Here is a 19423-nt window from a genome sequence, read left to right on the forward strand (position 1 = left end):
TAGATGGCAATAAGGAAATATATTTATAGTATATAATGAAAAACATGGTATAATCCTTGTATCTTGAAAAATATTATTCGCATATGAAATATATTACATGATGTTCTCTCTTCATAATCCTTGGACTATTGATATTTTCTACCATATGATGAGAAAATTTACTCTTTACTGTACTGAGTTGATCAATAAATCCGATGTAGAACTTACTTGTGTCTTGAATATGTATGATGAGAAATCGAGCTTGTTATAGATTGAAATACCAAAATCTCCCTTGACCTTAATCCGCAGTCTGCTTATTGTAGCAGGAGCAAAGTGTCAATCAATCTGGTACTTGAGGACTTGCAAATTTAATGTCTATTTACCAAATTATTTATGAAACTAAGACTGCGCAAAATGTTTTAAGTACCCTTAGTAACCAACCTTTAGTTAGCCACAAAGGTGGAACTGATATTTCGGCCCTTCTTAGTTGCCTAACTATTAGGCAATTAGCTAAACTCTTAGAAGTTCTGTACCCAAATCTTTTATGCCTTCTTATAGAACTCAGTTTTTCTGAGATGGCTGATGGAGATAGATGGCCAAGCTCATTTTGAGTCACCAAAATTGAGATAGGAAAAAGGCTTCCACAAATTATAGATAGATGTTCCATTTTACAATGGTTGAAATAATTCAAAATTTCTGAATTACAACTGTAGAACATCTTGTGACAGTTTATCAATTTGTGTACTAGTCAAATTTATTTACTCGCTTTCTTAAAACCCCTATAAATATTCAATTAGAGGGAAAAAAAGAATAATACCCCTAGGAGCAAAGAGAAGGAAAACTGAAAGGAGGTTACATCTTGAGATCTCGGCAAATACAAGCAGATTATGGTGTATGCGACCAGTTGGAGTTCATAATATCATGATGCAGCTTGTCAGCAGAAGACCCAGATAGTTGATCTCAAACAACAAATATTTTTTCCACATCTAGATCCAGAGTTCAGAAGACCAACCTTTGCACTCATTGGTGCAAGCTGTGATACACGAAATCATATGATGCCTGGAAAATCACATAAAAATTATTAGAGAATGACACAGCTCACCTGAATCTATTGATAATAAACTCCAAATATGTTCAGTGGAAAAAAAAAATTGATTCACTCACCTCAAACTGCATGTGAATAAGTATGAATCTGGTATCTAAATAAAATGTTTAACCTCTGTTGTCAAGGTTGCTGCTTTTAGAATACGGGGTAAGCGGAGGAAATGAAGGCACAGCACGCAGTACAAATTTGCGGCTACATTTTACGGCTTCTGAGGAATTAATATGATTGTGAGGGGGAGAGATCCGCTTCTTATTAGGGGAGCTCAGTTTTACAGATTTAATGGGGGTAGGTGACTGCTTCAGTATCTCAGGGGTGTCATCTTCAAATATGTCAGATTGTTTGCTACCTGTACCAAATTCTTTGAGTTCAGAAGTGGCCAACTGTGTGATTGGAGTAATGGGTGAGCTTCGCCATCGAAGAGAATTACTTGGTGCCAGAGGACCACTTTCAGCAAAAGACTCAGGCTGTGATATATTTCTCAAGATGCTATTTTTTACATCAGGTTTTGCCAATTGGGACGAACAATGTGCATTTACGGACTCATCATCACCTGCAAGTACTAATCTGTCTTCTGTGTTCTCCGGGCCTTTCTCTGCGTCATGAACACCTACATCCGTACATTTATTTTTTTCTAACAGTTCACCATGGTTCTGTGAATTTGATGGAGAAGCTGGGTTTTCTTCAGATGTCAACGTATCAGTATGAGATTCTGGAGGGTGCAAAAATTTCCTGAAGGGTAGCCGAGATTTGAGAGCATTCTTTTTCTGGCTGCATCAAATAAAGACCATGCAGTTAGTGAAATGAAACTTCAAAGATACAAGGACCAAAGACTTAAGGCAGATATAATCTTACTCTGAGCACTGCAATGCTGGTGTAATTGGTGTCAGGTTAGGAGAACTGTGCGCCCTACTGCTGACTAAACTATTATTGACAGTCATTGTTCCTTCTGACATTTCAACAGATGCTCTCTTAAGCATAATTTCTCTGGCAATATTGTAATCTGCAAAAGGAAAGCATCATTATTAATATTGAGCAGATAAGCTCAATGACAAGGCAACATAACTTCAACACAATCCATGCAATCAGTAACTTTCTTTTAATGCCCTCAATAACTGCAAGTTGTGTACATTAAGCAGGATGCAACTAAGCTAATGATAAATTCTATGTTTGCACCAAGTCTATTTAAAACAAGAAGCTATAAAAGAAGGCATAGATGAGACAATTTGATGGAAAAAGTATACAATTTGGCCCCACTAACATAGGTAATAAGTCCAGGTTAAGGTCTTGCTAAGAGATTGAAGCGTAGCAAAAACACATTAAATAACTATGATAAAAAAGCAAATTAAGAGGGAGTTTGTTGTAGAAACTCTACAAAGTATACCATTGATATCAAACAACACTAACATCATGAGCAGATTATGGTTATGGTATCATTTGGCAACCAGCAATAAGTCCCAAGTTGTTTTAGCATGTTTGACCGATTAAATAGAAGATTCTCTAACAAGCATTTGATAAATTACTAGTCAGGAGTTTTCTGTAAGCTTTTTGGATGCATATATTGACAACAACAAAGAAATAGATAAATAAATAAAACAATTTAATCTAAAATAGGTAAATAATTGGTAATCAAATGGTTTGTTGTTCATTTCAATATGCTCCTTCCATAGCATGTTGAAAAACAGCATACTGACCCCATCCCACTCTTCAATCTAATTCATAACAAACACCTCTAAAAGTAGATTAGCTAGTCAAATCTATTACGACTATTTAGCTTATGAACAACTCTGTTTGCTCCAATATACTATTTACAAAAATCCTAAAAGCTATAGGAGAACAGACAAGCTCCTGTCAACAAAATTTAACATAGCAGCTTACTTGTACAAAATAGTATAATTCAAATTAGGAATAAACCAGGTCTATGCAATATTTTATCAGTTTGTCAGCAACTGAAACAGTAGGTAGCTCCAAGGCCCTCAATAGCTGATGAGAATAAAAGACAATATTGACTCTTCATTATTCTAACATTGCACATTGCAGGATGACAATATTTATCAAGGGATGAACACTATTCCTTAATTTTTTACTTCAGCACTGATAAACCAGCTTTTGCAGGTCAGACCAGATCAAATACAAGTATACGATATTCCTTAAATTTATGGTTCAGATGCATTCATTAATGATTTATAGTTCTTCTCTGTTACTGATTCCTTTTGTGTTCACAATTTAGTCAAATTCTTGCTCCCATTGAACCATGTAAAATAGCCTCTTCATTTGGTTAAACTTTATTGTAAATCAGTAGGCTCTCCATGGTAATTATCAGAAGAAAATTTCCACTATAATTGTTACTGGTTTTATGCCAACATAGCATCTACACAAGAGTACAAGACTATGCACTGCACCCCTAGAAGATTTTCTATATAACTGAGCCTAATTTACAATCTTAGCTTCATTGTCCTTACCATAAATACACAACCTATATTAGATCGTTAGATGTGGCAAAAAATTAGATATATATAAATGCTCCACTCAGCTTTAAGATAGTAATTAATAAGCATAACCAAAAACCAATCCTCTTTAGATTCAATACTGAAGAGCAAAGTAGTTCTTTACTTCTTTATAGCAACCAGGCGCTAATCAAATTTAGCTACCACTTGGCCAGGCTATTTTATAATGCAGCATGACATGATTGTCGCAGCTCAAGGACTAAGCAGTGAGCAATCCAATCTTCAATCTACTTGAATTATTTACTCAGCCCTTGCATATGGGTCAAGGATGTGATGAGTTGATTTTCAAGTTTCAACATAATGAATATGCATAAAACTCTACGGAAATATCATCTTGCTATGTTTGGCATAGTAATGAGAATTTTTAATATTCTTTCGCTTGGATTTGTTTGGTCTGTTATGAAGGATATAGAGCCATCCCTAGGATAATCAAAAAACTTGAGACCCAACCAAAAAATGAGAAAGAGAAAGGAAGATCTTGAATATTGTGGAGTAGACCAGAGTGACAATTTATCATAGTACGGAATACAACAACAACAATCACAGCAACAGAGTAAAAATTCAATTGCTTGGTAAAAGAAAGTGAAGGAAAGGTACATGAATACAAAGTCTATACACCAGCACTAGCCCAAGAGGCATTAGAATATCAGATCAAGCACCACAAGTTGCTCAAGAGAGTATTATTACAAAAGGGATCTGAGTTCACATAAAAGTTGCTAGTATAGTTGTCCAAGACTAAAGAAAGTCAATCCAGATCAGACAGTTGTGTATGAAGAGATATAGTTGTGTGGATAGATCTCACCAAAATTAAGTGCAATAATTAGTCGCAGAAAAGTGGAATTGACTCGTTGGCCTAGTAGCTTGCTCAAATATAAGCTGATAAACTACAGACTCTCATGAAAAATGACTCCTAGTACTGTTTAAAAGCAGATTAACAAATTGAAAAGAGTTTGGCATAAACTAGAGATATAGCTGATCACCATTTCTACATCCTTTTCAGCTCTTCATTTAGCACGTGTGTTACCAATTACCATTTACATGACAACAAATAGATTAAGGTTTGACAAACATACATGTTAGTAGCAATAAAACTATCTAATGTGCTCTAAACCATCATACTATAATGGAACCAATAATGGGGAAAAAAAAAAGGTAAGATCAGTTTGCCATTCTATCTGCCTTAAACAGTTAAACTCACACCCACATTTACGCCCAGGCCCATGCCCATAGACATACCCACACCCACACACACACAAAGGGCAATAAAAACTTCTCAAATATAATTTACCTTCTCTTATTCCATATATATTTTTACATCCTTCACAACGGCATCCTTCAGAGCATCCAACATTAGCCTGTTAGTGTTAAAAGGTCAGCAAAAGACATAGGTATGTAGCACAAAGCCATATACTATATGAAAAAATAAATAATAATAATAATAATACAACAAAGTAAGGAACCATCACTGTTTGGTGGTAAAAGACCTGATAGCACTCGCAATATTTCTTAAGACACATAGATTTTTTGCAATTGCATCCTCTTTTATGCCTTGCCGAGGATGGAGTTGACAGATTGCTGACAACCTGCCGATATTGAAAACAGATAAGTAACAACTCTTCCAAAATACATTCATGATATAGGGCATATATAAGCAATGGTACCTTGCTGCTGGTAGGAGAAGCTGTGACAGTCTGCAAAACTTTTGGAGCAAAAGCGAGTGGATTTCTGGATTCAATTTGTTGTCTTGTCTCTAGAACTGTATCTTCATATTCAGGTCGATTAAAGCATCCTACGCAGGCACATGATTCACCACAGTAAAATCCCGCAGCAAAACAATCACAATAGCTGCAATCAAACCATCAAAATCATACAGGCAACAGTGAGTACAATGCATCACCAACTGAATTAAGTACAGCAAAGGGGCAAAAACACCTACAGTTTTAAACATTTGGTCTTTCTGCAATTACATCGCTTGGTTGTGTCATCATCCGTAGAGCTTGAGGTCTTTTTCCTGGAGGAACAATGTCAGAGTCCAAGCAAAAAGATTTATTTACAATTGACTTGTAAGACAGAGATTTAATGCTTGCCTCTTCGTATTTGGGCTTCCAAGACTAGACTCAAAATTTTCCACAAGATCTGAATTTAATGTAATCTTTTCATTTATAATTGTAGAAGCAGCATGTAGCTTTGTCTCAATGGCATTGTTAGATTGTTCGATAGCTTCTGAAGCTGTGGTGTTGTCAGACGACGGTAGTGAGCAGGCCTGATGTCGATCTATCTCCTCGGAGCTAATTAAAACTTTCCCAGTTACATTAGAGGCATCGACCTTTCCATCTGATTGATTGCTTGTGAGAAATAGCAATTTTTTTCTTTCCACTCTCATCACAGATGACTGCTGATTAGTAAATGCACTATCCGTTGATCTGGGGTAAACTACACTGTTCAGATGCAACCCTATACCTAGTGGCTTGGAGACGGCAACAGCATGACTATCAGTAACTGAAGAAACACAAGTGTCAACAGCAGGTTTAGAGAAGTTGTTCATTTGCTCACTCCCTAATTTCCCAGTGGACATATTAACTGATTCTTGAATCTGGGCACTAGAAATGGGGTTCCAAAAACCAGGTCCATCAACAGAATTTATCCTTTGACTCTCATCAAAAAGACAACGTCTGAGAGTGCCACGTTCGAAATGACTGGCCTGCATTAGGGTTAAGAAAGTTGTAGAAAGGTATAGTTATTTTCACAAAGAAAATAGAATATGAACATCAACTGACTTAATGACGTGAGAGAACACTCCACAACACTCACATGCATAGATCTCAAAAAACTTTTGCCTTTAAAATGTGCAATTAAGGAGAAAGACCTAGGAAAAACTTAAATAATGTATTCTGAGACGTAAACTTTGAAAATCAAATCGGGGTGAGAATAGACATATTGAGAGTTTGAGGAGGAAACAAATAGACCTTCAAAAATAAGCGGGGGTACTGGGGGAGGGTGTGTATCTATAATCACCTCATTGAAAGAATCTCCAGTTTGACATTTTTCGGATGTATGATCTGTCAACAAACTGGATGAGGCACCCGAACATTCAGAAGATGAAATTACATGCCGTGGTTCATTTTTCACCAGTCTAACACTGATTCTGGACTTTGCTTGTGAAATTCTTTTACCCTTTTGCAATGCAGAACCATTCAGGCCCAGAGTTTTGCCATTTCCAACATCTATTTTCTCCAAACAGCCACTTTCTAGAGAAGGTTGGGCATTGTCAGATTGTAATTTTTGTGAAGAATTTGCACAATTGCCAGGGTCGGTTAAGAATTCATCAAGGCAACCAGATGGACTGCAATGAGCATCCGGAGCTAACTTTTCAGTGTTGCAATTCTTTTGATCACCATAAGCCAAACGATTATGAAATTCAGGTTCTATTTTAACAGAACCACCCAGATCCCTTTCATTTTTGTGACAGTTGTCATGATCATGATCATGATCTTGTGAACATTCTGAATTAGGCCCAGAAGATTGTAGCTTCCTGAAGGCAATCAAAATCTCACTTACTTTCTGAAGCAATAAATAGTCACTAAAAAGAAATTTAAGGAAGTTTATCAGCAAAAAAACATGGTTACATGCCTGTTGAATAAATTTGTTAGTGAATTAAAGCGCGGTGATGTAAATACAAGTGGAGGTGAAGCTAGCCCAGGGAATCCTTGGGCAACAGGTCCACCTTTGACAGGCTGTATGGGAGATAGGTTGCTTAAGTAGTTGAATACAGGTGAATCCTGCAGAATAGAATTTATTGCAAATTAGACATTATAGTCGGATGACATTTGAATGTTAAAAGTTAATGTAGGTCACAAGCTATTCCCAACTTAATTTCCTTACGCCCACAAGTCCAAACAATAAGCATGGAGATAATAAGTATTCTGGTGCTTTCTTTTTACAGGAGTTTAAGAAGAACAGGCTAGACTTGGAAGCATGTATATAACAGCAAAAATTCCACAAGAGACTATCCATCCATATGAAAGAAAACATTTTCTTTGAAACCCTCACGTGCACACTTAGTCTCAAATAAGTCCCAAACTCCCAATTGATCTTTGTGTTTATTGTAAACTCAAATTGAAACCAAATGCTTTAAAGTGGGTGATCTGGCTCTTCTATCTTCAAAGTGCTTAGAAGGATTTAACATAAATGCTTAGGGTGTGCAAAGGCAGAAAGAACTAAGTAGTCTTTCATCATCAGTCAATACTTAAGGTGCATGAAAGAAAATGCCAACCATAACCCCTCGGAAAAATACATATATCTTCACCAACACAGAAGTCCATGGATGCCTCACAAAGTCGCAAATTTCCTGACTCCTAAGTATCAACTCACTCCAAATGACCATGGTTTAGTGAACCAGATTAGAATGAACCCGAATTACATGTCAAAATGATACTTCAATGTGGGCCACATGGCTCGTGATTCCTACATGACTAAGTTGATTTTATGAGGGTATAAGAAATGAGTATAACAACATAAGAAAAATAGTGCAACCGTCACTAATCATTGGTCTAATACCAACTATATTCCTAACCCTATGTATTTTAAGGAACATCCTTAGAACCTGATTGAACAGGTTTGCAGTACTGCACACCAAAAATGAGAGCAATGGACCCTGATTCTACTATATGATCAACAAACACATCTGACATTTGAAAGAAAATTACCCCCCCCCCCGGTCTTTCTTTCATGAAGGTTGGACTTATGGGTTTTGAACAGGTTTGCACACCTAAAATGAGAACAATGGACCCTTGATTCTAAAATGTGATCAACAAACACATCCGGCATTTTGAAAGATCATTACCCCCAACCTTTTGCTTGAGAAGGATGGACTATTGGCTGAAAGAAATCTTCCATCCGAGAGAACTCAAACGGACATTAATCCCAACAAGCTACACACTAAACTGAGAGCACAACCCCACTAATTATAACATGAAGAATCAATAGACCATACACTTTAACAAATTCCATCCTAAGTCCCAATTGTGTACAACATTTTTTTGTGTGTGAGGTGTAAAACATAATCATGGTATAGTATGGATATCAATCTGCAACATTTTCAGCTAATGCCCAATGGTCTATAAGAAAACACCTACAAATTTGATGCTACATCATATAACACTCGGAGACGGGAACGGGGACATTGGATTTGTGACTGCAGGAAACTTGGAGAAGGGGATGCAATTGAAGGGTCAAGGACTAGAATACTCATTATCATTGAGACATCCGTCAAACCCACTTCAAACCCTACCCACATTTGCACCAAAATCATCAGTTTCAACCTCAATTTGTTGAATACAAGTAGATGATTACCCCAATTAACAACAAAATGGAAGTAGATTAGCCGATGAAAGCAAAAACTACATAAAATTGGCAGTGGATTTTTGTGCAAAAACTAAAAGATCTAGCATTTGATTACTTCAAATGAACTTAAAAATCAACAAAGCACGCTGATTTTGTTCAAATTTAAACTGAAATTACCAAAATCAAAACATTAAATTAGATAGAAAATTAGTAGGAGAAAGAGATTGATACTTGAAAAGCAGAAGAATCTGATGGAGAAGGATTGATTAATTTGATTTTGCGGGTGTTAGCAGGAGTAGATTTAGATTCTGGAGTGTCCATTTTTGCGAAAAACCCTAACCCTAATTGAGAAAAGTTGCAGCTGTAGTAGAATGTTGAACCCTCATCACCTGAAACTGACTGCTATTAGTGAGGAGATATGTAGAGGAAGAAAAAGAGAAGAAAAATTACACTTGTATTTTTTTACTATTTTGAATTATAAAAATGGAGGGAGAAAATTATTTTTACTCATTTTTAATTATGAAAAAATAGGGAAAATAGAATATCAAATAAATAATGGATGGAATTGCCAATATAACTTTTTTTAGGAATAAAACATATATTTGATGATAATTTAAGTATATTATAATAATTTTTTTTACCGGTGAAAAATTATAAATGATTTTCATACAAAATGCTTTAAAAAATTAAAAGTTGTAAATTCCTCAATTATTATGCCATTTTTCTTTTTAAAAACAATTAATATGCCATATTTTAACAAAATTCTCAACATATCATCCATGTTTTTCTTGTAATAATGAAGGATATATACCAAAATGCAACTTTGAATATTGTCATTATTTTGTTGTTTTAAAAACTTATAATTAGATATTGAATAGTTCATCAAATAAGAATGCCGATAATAATTAAAAAAAAAATACTTTGTAGATTGTTTATATATGATGTGGACAAGAAATAAGATTAAAAGGGAGATTATTTCTTGTAGTTAGGGTAGTTTTATGTAATATCATGGAAATCATTCTAATTTAAGGACTTAATTAGAAATTCCTATTAATATTGCAATATGAAGAAATTATGCATTTTAAAACACATTCTATTTGATAAATATCTCCTCCCCCCCCCCCCCTCCCCTGGGCTAGCTAAACTTGTGAGAGGTGTCGGTTTACGTAGAATCCTTCATCTTACCTTAAATAACAAAAAAAATTAACAATTAATTTTAATTTACAACTAAAACAATTTCGAATAAGGTGCAATATAATTTTGATAAGTTTTTGTAAAAAAAATTGATAAGTTTATATAATAATCATATAATTTCAGATAATTACCAATTACTGAAGATCGAGTGAGTAAAATGTATCATAAGAGGACATTTAATTTGAGGTATTCAACAAAAGTGAAAGGAAAATAAAAAGGATAATCTATCGGTTATCTTCGCATACAATCATTTAAACACAAATATCGATAGCTAATTTTTTTAATGACGGTTGCTAATAAGAAATTGCCAGAGATCAATATGACACTTGATATAACAACTTCTGACCATTAGAAGGTCTGTAAAATAATTGATTATCTGAATTTATTGACCATGTATTGGCTGCAAAAATCGACCACATGGTTGGTCGCAATATACCGATATTGCTTCAATGGTCAAATACCAACCATCAAACCAAATAATAATTACCAACTACATTATCAATCGATAAATAATGTCTGATTTTGTAAAAAAAAAAAAAAAAAAGATAAATAATGTCTGATTTGAGTCATTGACTCATTGCACTTAGGATTTTGTTTCATAACCAATCAAAGTAATTAAGCCAAATTTCTTCTTGTACACTTGAACTTTATTTGATTGTATCAGCATTGAGATCGAAAATGTTTGTTCATACATATGGGCATAGTCATTCTATTTTATTTGAGTCACTCAGCATGTTGCTTGCTTGCAAAACTCAAAAAACTCTACAACCCCTCTCAAAAAGCTAAGCTTAAGATTGCGCCCATCATATATTTCACAAATCCAACTCCGCTTTCTTCTTTTCATAATAATATAATCCACGCATCTCATAAAAAGCATGTAATATGTTACTAAACACTTTTAGATCACTTACAAAATTCATATAAAATTTACATCCAATTCATGTGACTTCATGTTTTAGTATTAAGTCAATTCTCTTTTACTAACATATGCCGAATAGAATTTTTATGGGAAAAATAGGATACATTAAAATAGTTAGGGTGTGATGAATATATAATTAGGCTTTTTTGTGTAAGCAAAAGTGATTAAACAATCTCTAATTTGTATAAGAAATAGGTAAATGGTACGGAGTAACATGTTTAGACAAACTATTTACAGTGAAAATATTTAAATTGTTGCACTCATCAATTCTAGTAATTTCTATCCCTATCAAACTCTTTGACCCCCCCCCCCCCCCAAGGCCACCCCCCCCCCCCCTCCCCCACCACCAAAAAAAAAAATAAAAAAAAAATTCTATCCCAAACTCTGAAAACAAAGATTAATAAACACTAAACATAATCCTAATTGTATACAATTTATAACAAATCAAGGCAATTACTCTAACTAGATGTTGATTAACACAACTTAATCTAATGGCTTGCTATTCAAATTGTTTTTCAAAAGTATTCATTGTATATATAATACAACTAAACATAATTAACTATTACCTCGGCTTCATTTATTTTGGTATCCAAAATGGCATAAAGGTTTTTTTGTTTTTTTTTTTTCCCCTCAAAAGAAAAAAAATATGTATAATATGTAAATGACTAATTGGCCTATGAATATGTGTTTAGACTTTAAACTCCAATGTCGTTTGAAAATGTTAGTTATTCAAGGCCACACTTTATGCAACAACCATGCGGACCAATCCAGGAATCCAGCCCAGCTCTCTCGTCAAGTCCCAGCCGTACGTGAGCCTGAGCCGTCTAGCTCCCACGCTGCTCTTCGCAAAGTTGCGAATTGAAGCCCACTAATCTTAGCCAAACAAATTAAAGAAACACACATTACACGTTAAAAGGCCTTTCTTAACAACCAATTCACCAAATCTCAACTACATCAATCAAAGCCCACTCACAAATTCTCAATTTGCTTTGGTTAGTTGCATAGTCTTGCACACGTTAATTAATCAAGCATAATTTGTTTTAAAAGTAGTAGTAAGGAACACTCAAATTGTAAGATTACGCCTAGGGGGTGTTAACGAGCCAAGCTTGCTTGTGAACTGTTCAAGACTTGGGTCGGTCAAAGCTCGTCAAATTGTAAGATTACGCCTAGGGGTGTTAACGAGCCAAGCTTGCTTGTAAACTGTTCAAGACTTGGGTCGGTCAAAGCTCGTGAACAAGCTAGAGTTTTTTGTATGATAATTTGTTTTCATTTTTTTTTGTAATGAATTAATTATTAACATTTAACTTTGTTTCATATTTAGGACTCGAGATCAAAAATTAATTTTCAAAACTCTAGTTGCGTTCTCGCGGAGTGTTAGAAATTTCGTTCATGATATTTGTTATTGATTATTTATGTAGAAGAAGAACTAACAAAAGAAAGAGTTGTGCCCAGTTGATCTGCTAGATCAACGAAATTTGTTAATCTAGGGGTGTAATCGTCTTTTCATCTATCAAGTGAGGGACACATGCGTGATTTGCTACATAAAGTCAAAGACAAGTTGCATAAAGTTATCGGACATTTGTAAAAATTAAAGTGCAAAACTATTGGCCAAACTTTTGCACATATTTACATGATATGCCACCAGTTAACAAAATCTTGTTAATCTGGCAAATTAACTGTATTTGCCGCGAAAGAAACAAGAAGAAAATAGTCTCACATCAAAAGACAAAAAGACTTGCATGGACCTGGTCCACAATAATATTATTGTGGACCCGAGGTCTATACACACGCAACTGACTTTATATTGAACATAGTGACCATTATTTTTAACATAATAACCTTATTTTTAACCTAGTAACCTTTGTTAAAACTACTACAACGTTTAATAACATTGTGAACTTGAAATACGACGCTATAACCCTAATTTTAACATAGTGGCCTTTATTATTCATATTGATCACTATATAAAATATTTCATAACAAAAATAACCACTTAGGCCTATATATTACCAAAATGATTTTTATTTCAATATAGTGAACTTTTTTTATAGTTATAGTGACCCTTTTTTATTAATAAAACAACCATACTTTCTCTAATGTTAGTGGTCCACAATAAATTAGTGTGAACCAGGTCCATTTAAGAATTTGTAATCAAAAGATTGGAGCAAGGGATATAATTTAAGAGTTATAAGAGCAAAATTAGATTGTCTTTATTAAAAGTATGGCTATCCATTTGGGCCTTACTTATTTTGAGCTTAACAAGCCTTGATCCAGCCAAATTCTAATTAAATAAAATAATGCCAAATTCTAAAATAAGATATTTTTAGTTGAACAATCTGTGTATAAATTTCGAATGGTGGTAACTTATTCTTTACCTGATTTTGTTGAAGTGAATCATGCATCCACGTTCTTCTCACAAAGTATTTTTTCATTACTGATTTCTTGAAACTATTGGCAGACCCATATCTAACTGTCTTATTATGGGTGTAAGAATAATAATAATGATAAACCTATCAAGGAAAAGCAATGGAGCAATTTTTTCCCTTGATGTTTTGATGATCACACAAGTCAAAGTGTCAAACTTAATTATATTTGGAATCTAATGCTCTAATGTTTGTGTAGCTATGATATATGACAAATTAGAGACATATTTTCCGATATCTCATATCTCTAACAATATATGTTACAGGACAAGAAGAGTTGTTCAAGCTGAGGATCTTGGAGCAAAGAAGAAAATACATACATTCTATAATAGTTCTTTGCAGGAATTGAAGCTTCGGAGTAGGAGCTGAAGAATGAAAAGATTTTTGGAAGACTTGGAGTACGTAGAGACTTCATTAGAGAATCAATAAAGACTTAAGTATTTTCTTATTTTAGGATTTATGTAAGTGAAAGTGAATAGAAGTTTGACGCCTTAGTGCAATGTGTAATTAGTAGGTTTTTAAAAAAATAGAATTTGAGTTGCTTGAATTGAGGAAGCACTTGTTCAAGAATAATATATTTTCTGTTTATCAAAAATACTTTTTTTAATTTATTTTTTTTTTATCTATTTTTACTAAACTTGCGCTTCTAGCTAGTATGGAAGTTTTGTCAAGAATTACCAATTAAAACACGTGTTTTGGAAAAAAATTACCTATTAATTTTTTTTTAAAAAGAACTATCATAAAGTTGTAAAAAGTTTAATTAACACTACCACTCTAACAATTCTGGCTAGAATATTCGGCATGTAGGTTCCACTTTTTACCTTTATCTCATAAAATCACCATCTAAATTGACTAAATTACCCTTTATAAAGGTGAAAAGTGGTAAAAGTGAGACCCAAATGTCGAAGATTTTAGCCGAAATTGTTAGAGTGGTAGTGCTTGTTAAAGTTTTTACAATTTTGTGGTAATTCTTTTAAAAAACAATTTTAATAGGTAGTTGTTTTCAAAATACGTGCTTTAATTAGTAGTCATCCACAAAATTTCCTACTAGTATTTATTAAGTCTTTCTCCACTAAACTAGGAAAACTCTTCTTGTAACTTCCACGTGCCCTGAATTTTAGGACATAATTGAACTATTGGAGTTTGTAGGAGTTACACCTGTAGGCTTGCAACAAGTAGTAGTGTTTGAATCAAGCTATGGTTTTCTATTAATAGAGAAGTTGTTTTCTGGAAAAACTCACCTTGCTCAAATATATTCTCTATCGTTCTTGCTAGTTAAAGAGTCGCACTTCACTTCAACTAATAACTTTCTTATTTTCTTTCATTAGATTATTTTCTTTAAGAGTTGTAATTGGGTGTTAGGGAGTTTGAGTGAACTTTAGTGAAGTCGTGAGAGAAAGAGAGAGAAGAGAAAGAGAAGAGAAGAGCAGTAAGTTTAGGGACAACTTACTACTGGGAACTCTAAGTTCATTGAGGAATTTAGAGATAGAGTCTTTAGCCTGTTATAGGTTGATTGCCTTATTCTAGATTTCTAGTTAGGGGTGAAAGTTCGATTTACAGTGTGGTTTATAGCCTAAACTATAGCCCAAACCGAAACCAAACCACATCAATTCGATTTTGGGATTTTTCAAACCACACTGCACCATATTACTATTGAAACCGAACCAAACCACACCGTTTTAAATTTGGTTTTTCAAAAGAAAATCGAACCACACCGAAAATTTTCATCCTCTTCTTTTTTGCTCCATCTAATTGGTTATTAGCTCCAACATCGCCTACATTGGTTGACATTCTAGGACATAAAAATACACAAGTTTTATTATTTTTTTGGATTTATATATGTAGGGTAGAAATTAGTATTGGGCTAGGGTATAATTTGGATATGAGCCATATAATTCGGTTTGGATTTCGGTTTTTGAAATCTTAAAACTGAAACCAAACCATATTAATTTGGTTTTGGGATTTCTCAAACTGCATCAAACCATATTAGAAAAAAAAAAAAAAACCACAACATATTTCTAATTCGGTTCAGTTTGCGGTTTGGTTCAATTTTAAACCTCAATAGTTTCACCCCTAGTTCTAGTAAAGAATCTTTCCTAAAATCCCAAGTGATCGTGGTTTTAGGGCCAAAAAGTTTTCCACGCTAAATTCTCTCTATGTCTTTGAGTTCCTTTACCTAATTTTTCATTCCGCAAAAAGTTTTCTAAACTTCCCAATATTACAATTCACCCCCTCTTGTAGTATTCTTATAGAGTAACAACTTCATTTTCTAATCTTAGCTTGTTGGGTTAATAACTATAATTTGTTTAATTTTTGTCTATACATTGGCGAAACAATAAAGTAAATAAGAATATACAGAGTACTTCATATATGATTATTGATCACTTTAATTTAACAGCTAGTTTTATTTCTAATCTATTCTTCATTAATATACGATGTACTATGTACGAGTGATGTGAAAATGTGATATACGGAGTATATGTATGCATGCAATACACAAGTATATATTTTAGCAACCGAAAATACTTTTGGAATTAGTGTAAATTAATAAAGTACATGTTTCATTCTCTACAAGATTGACTAGTCACTAACTCACTATAGTAGCCCAGTAATGAAAATTGGCACGTTTGGTGAATTGCTTGGTGCACTCCATCAAAGTATGTATCTTGCCCCCATTTATGACTTTGGTATGGAAATAACTGCAAGCTAGAAGTGGGGATACCATAATTTAATTTAGGTCAATCACTCTCATTTACCTTTTCAATAGTTGCAACTTATAATTCAATTTTCAAGTTTTCTATGTGTATGGCTCTATGCTAGTGGGCTACACCATACCACATAGACGGATTTAAGATTTTGATTTGGTGGGGTACTTCGGGCTGTTCTCTTCAAATTATTTTCAGTTTAGTTCAGCTTTAATAAGTTCAGTTCAGTTCAGTTCAGTTCTTAATTTTCTTCTCTTATAAAATGTTCAGTTCAGCTCAGTTCAGTTCACTTCAATTCAGCTCCAATAAGTTCAGTTCAACTTAGCTCAGTTTAGTCAATCAGAACAGACCCTTATAATGTACACACTATTTTATTTTGGAGGGGAACTTATCACATATGCACGCACTATCATATTAATACAATATACTATGTATTAAATTTCCAAATCACAAAAACTACCTAAAATTGAAAAAAAAAAAAATCACAAATGAATAATGTAGTGCAAAACCCAAATCGAATTGCAAACCACACTATATATGGGCCATGGATCGGAAATCATGTAATACTAAGAATAGTCACTAAAGCAATACCTTTTGTTACTTGTAAGTAGTAAAGTAAGCTATATAGCATTGCATCAAATTTCTGTTTTGGTTTTTGGTAGCACGCATGTCATTCAGATCTAATGACGGATCTTGGCCAAAAATATTAGAGGGGTCGAATTTGAATATTCTACCCCTCGTTTAAAATTGATCACTATATCCTAATAATTTATAAGTAAAATATGTTAATCTAAGTTCATTAACTAATAGATTGCAATATTTTATCAGGTGACTCTGATGAAAGGTCCCCTCTGTTCAGGCTCCCAACATATATCTACTTTGACATAATTGACAACTTCAATTCATTCCCACATTATGGACCTAAAAAACCTAGCTAATTTTATTTGTAAATGTAGATTTTATTTTTCCTTATGTAATCCATAGTTTCATTGGTTATGGTTTCAAAAACATAATCTCCTTGCCTTTTACAAGTGTATAGTTTTATGGGTTCATGTTCATCTCCTAGAGAATGGTGTTTTATGATTCTTCCTTTTTTAAGATAGTAAGAAAGTTAGAGAGTTAAAGAAAAAATGGAAAAAAAGAAAAATGACAGTAAGAAAAAGAAAAGAAAAGAGAATAAAAATAAGTGAAGTGGGGGTATAATATGGTCAAATAAAACCTCGAAGACTTCTCAATTCCCATCATAAGGCATTAAACCCTCAACTATCTTTATCGAAACTCTTACCAATAGTATTTTTTTTTACCACCTTTTTCCTTTGATTTTGAACTAATAATAAAATTTACGAGGGAATAAAAATCATGAGTAGTAATAATTTCTTGTGTACGTTCCTAGAAATTGTTGCCATGCAACTTTCACGTTGTTTTGAGCCTCGTCTTGTTCACCGAATCTAACATGCACGAGCGACTCTAAAAGATCATATGTGAATTTACTCTTACATTATAAGCTAGTATAGGGCGGTATATATGTGCCATGTCCTTACGTGTTATAACATTTTCAAATTCTATAATATGGTTATCTAAATCTTACTAAACTTCAACTAATCAACTCAAATTCGAGCTCGATTATGTCTTAATTGGAGGTAAACTCACCCAAGTTGTGTTACTGGATTTCCAAATTTTGAACCCGAGACCTTGATTAATTATCAGGCTTGGAACAATCCCTTACGTACTAATAACTACTGATCCAACTAACCACTTGTTGCCTCATCTCATCAGTATGCATGGTACTTGAAATGCACATGTAAGATACATGTGTTTATCATTTCATGAGAATGAATCGATTGAATTATGGAAGCTTACTTATATATTAATATTTGATTGCTTTTAAGTAGTGAACAAGTTACTAATTAAATTCGTAGAAATTTGAATTTTTTTTGTAAGACTGATTGATTGAATCGTGAAAACCTACTTGATTGTATATTAATATATACAAGATATTAATAAGTTACATCTGAGCATATATAAAACTTAATGACATAATTAAGCTCGTAATAAACATTATTATGCATATATAATCTATATTCCGCACTTAGTTCAAGTTGAATCTCGATGTTTAATCGATGGTCTCTCATAACAAAAGCGTCTAAACAAATTCTTAAAAATTCTATCAGATAAATGGAGCATGCATGCAATATAGTCCACCATATTATCCATATATAATATATTCATAGGTAGGCATAGCATCAAAAGTTCTTAATATTGTGTGCTTAGTACGTTTTATGCGGGGATGAATATACTTCATATGATATTTGAAGTTTTGGCATATGAGCTATACGCCCTCCTACAGGTTTTTGAACCCTTTAATAAACAAAATATTTGAAATGTATAAGTTTCAGGTATGCAAAAATCATATATTATATATGTATGACGGAGCTATACGTTCCTAATGTACGTACTTTTTCTTATTTATTTGGTACGGTATACATGGGTTGGTATTTAGAATGATGAGATGCATGCATGCATAGAAGGGTTACTAAAGCAATCCTTACTAATTCTTTCTTTTATTATCCTCCATTCTTTCCTTTTCTTTTAGTCCATATTCTCCTTCTTATTACTACCTCTGTTACAGATTATGTGCAACGATTAGACATTTTCCCTCTCTACTTTATGTCAAATCGTTGCACATAACCTATAACGGAGGTAGTATTTCTATCTCCCTTCCTCTTAAAACAAACATTAGACTTATTCGCATCATTATACTTTCTTTTTTACCCCTCTAGTGAAACACCCCTATATGTATATACAAATTACCTTCAAAATAAAGTATGTACAGCGAACATTTGATGATGAGAAAAAATCATTACTGTTATTTTACTCTATTAACAATTGAATCTTCACAATTTAGCTTCTCACCCTTTCTCTTCTCTCTTGTTATACTTCGTTTAATTTGTGATTCATTCGTAATAGTAATTCTTTTTTTCTACAGTCAAATTTTATTTACATCATTAACCAATTCCGACTTGGCCCATTAAATATAATTATGACCAAATCACTTTAGAATTCCATTAACTGAAGTATCATGCATCTTATTAGACAATGAAATAATATAATTCTTTGTCTTCATTTAAGTGTTTACTTGTTAGATATATAGAGCAATGCCATGAAGCAAAGTGACAAAATAGGCCCCACAAGACACTAAGGTTTTGTTTGCTCTTTTAAATTTCGGCTAATGAGTGAAATTAGGGGTTGTC

General features: G+C 33.5%; 1 protein-coding gene across 2 annotated transcripts; it reads right to left on the reverse strand.

Annotated features, from left to right (window-relative positions):
* Window positions 1-173: 173 nt before the first annotated feature.
* LOC145641583 (protein tesmin/TSO1-like CXC 2) lies at window positions 174-9334 on the reverse strand. 2 transcript variants are annotated; one of them, XR_014115468.1, is made up of 12 exons: window positions 9163-9334; window positions 7219-7367; window positions 6604-7120; window positions 5676-6289; window positions 5525-5599; window positions 5250-5433; window positions 5073-5171; window positions 4877-4943; window positions 1937-2084; window positions 1144-1852; window positions 797-1038; window positions 174-289 (listed from the first exon to the last, which is right to left on the reverse strand). XR_014115468.1 is itself a non-coding variant. In XM_081692435.1 (11 exons), the coding sequence occupies exons 1-10, from the start codon at window positions 9250-9252 to the stop codon at window positions 1192-1194; spliced, it is 2604 nt and encodes an 867-aa protein (XP_081548561.1). In that variant the 5' UTR covers window positions 9253-9334; the 3' UTR covers window positions 462-1038; window positions 1144-1191. The 2 variants fall into 2 exon arrangements, 1 of the variants encoding a protein (XP_081548561.1); XM_081692435.1 differs by lacking the exon at window positions 174-289 and having other exon boundaries at window positions 462-1038.
* Between the last annotated feature and the right edge of the window lie 10089 nt (window positions 9335-19423).

Source organism: Chenopodium album, chromosome 8, assembly GCF_948465745.1.
Source record: "Chenopodium album chromosome 8, dcCheAlbu1.1, whole genome shotgun sequence".
Classification (NCBI taxonomy): Eukaryota; Viridiplantae; Streptophyta; class Magnoliopsida; order Caryophyllales; family Amaranthaceae; genus Chenopodium; species Chenopodium album.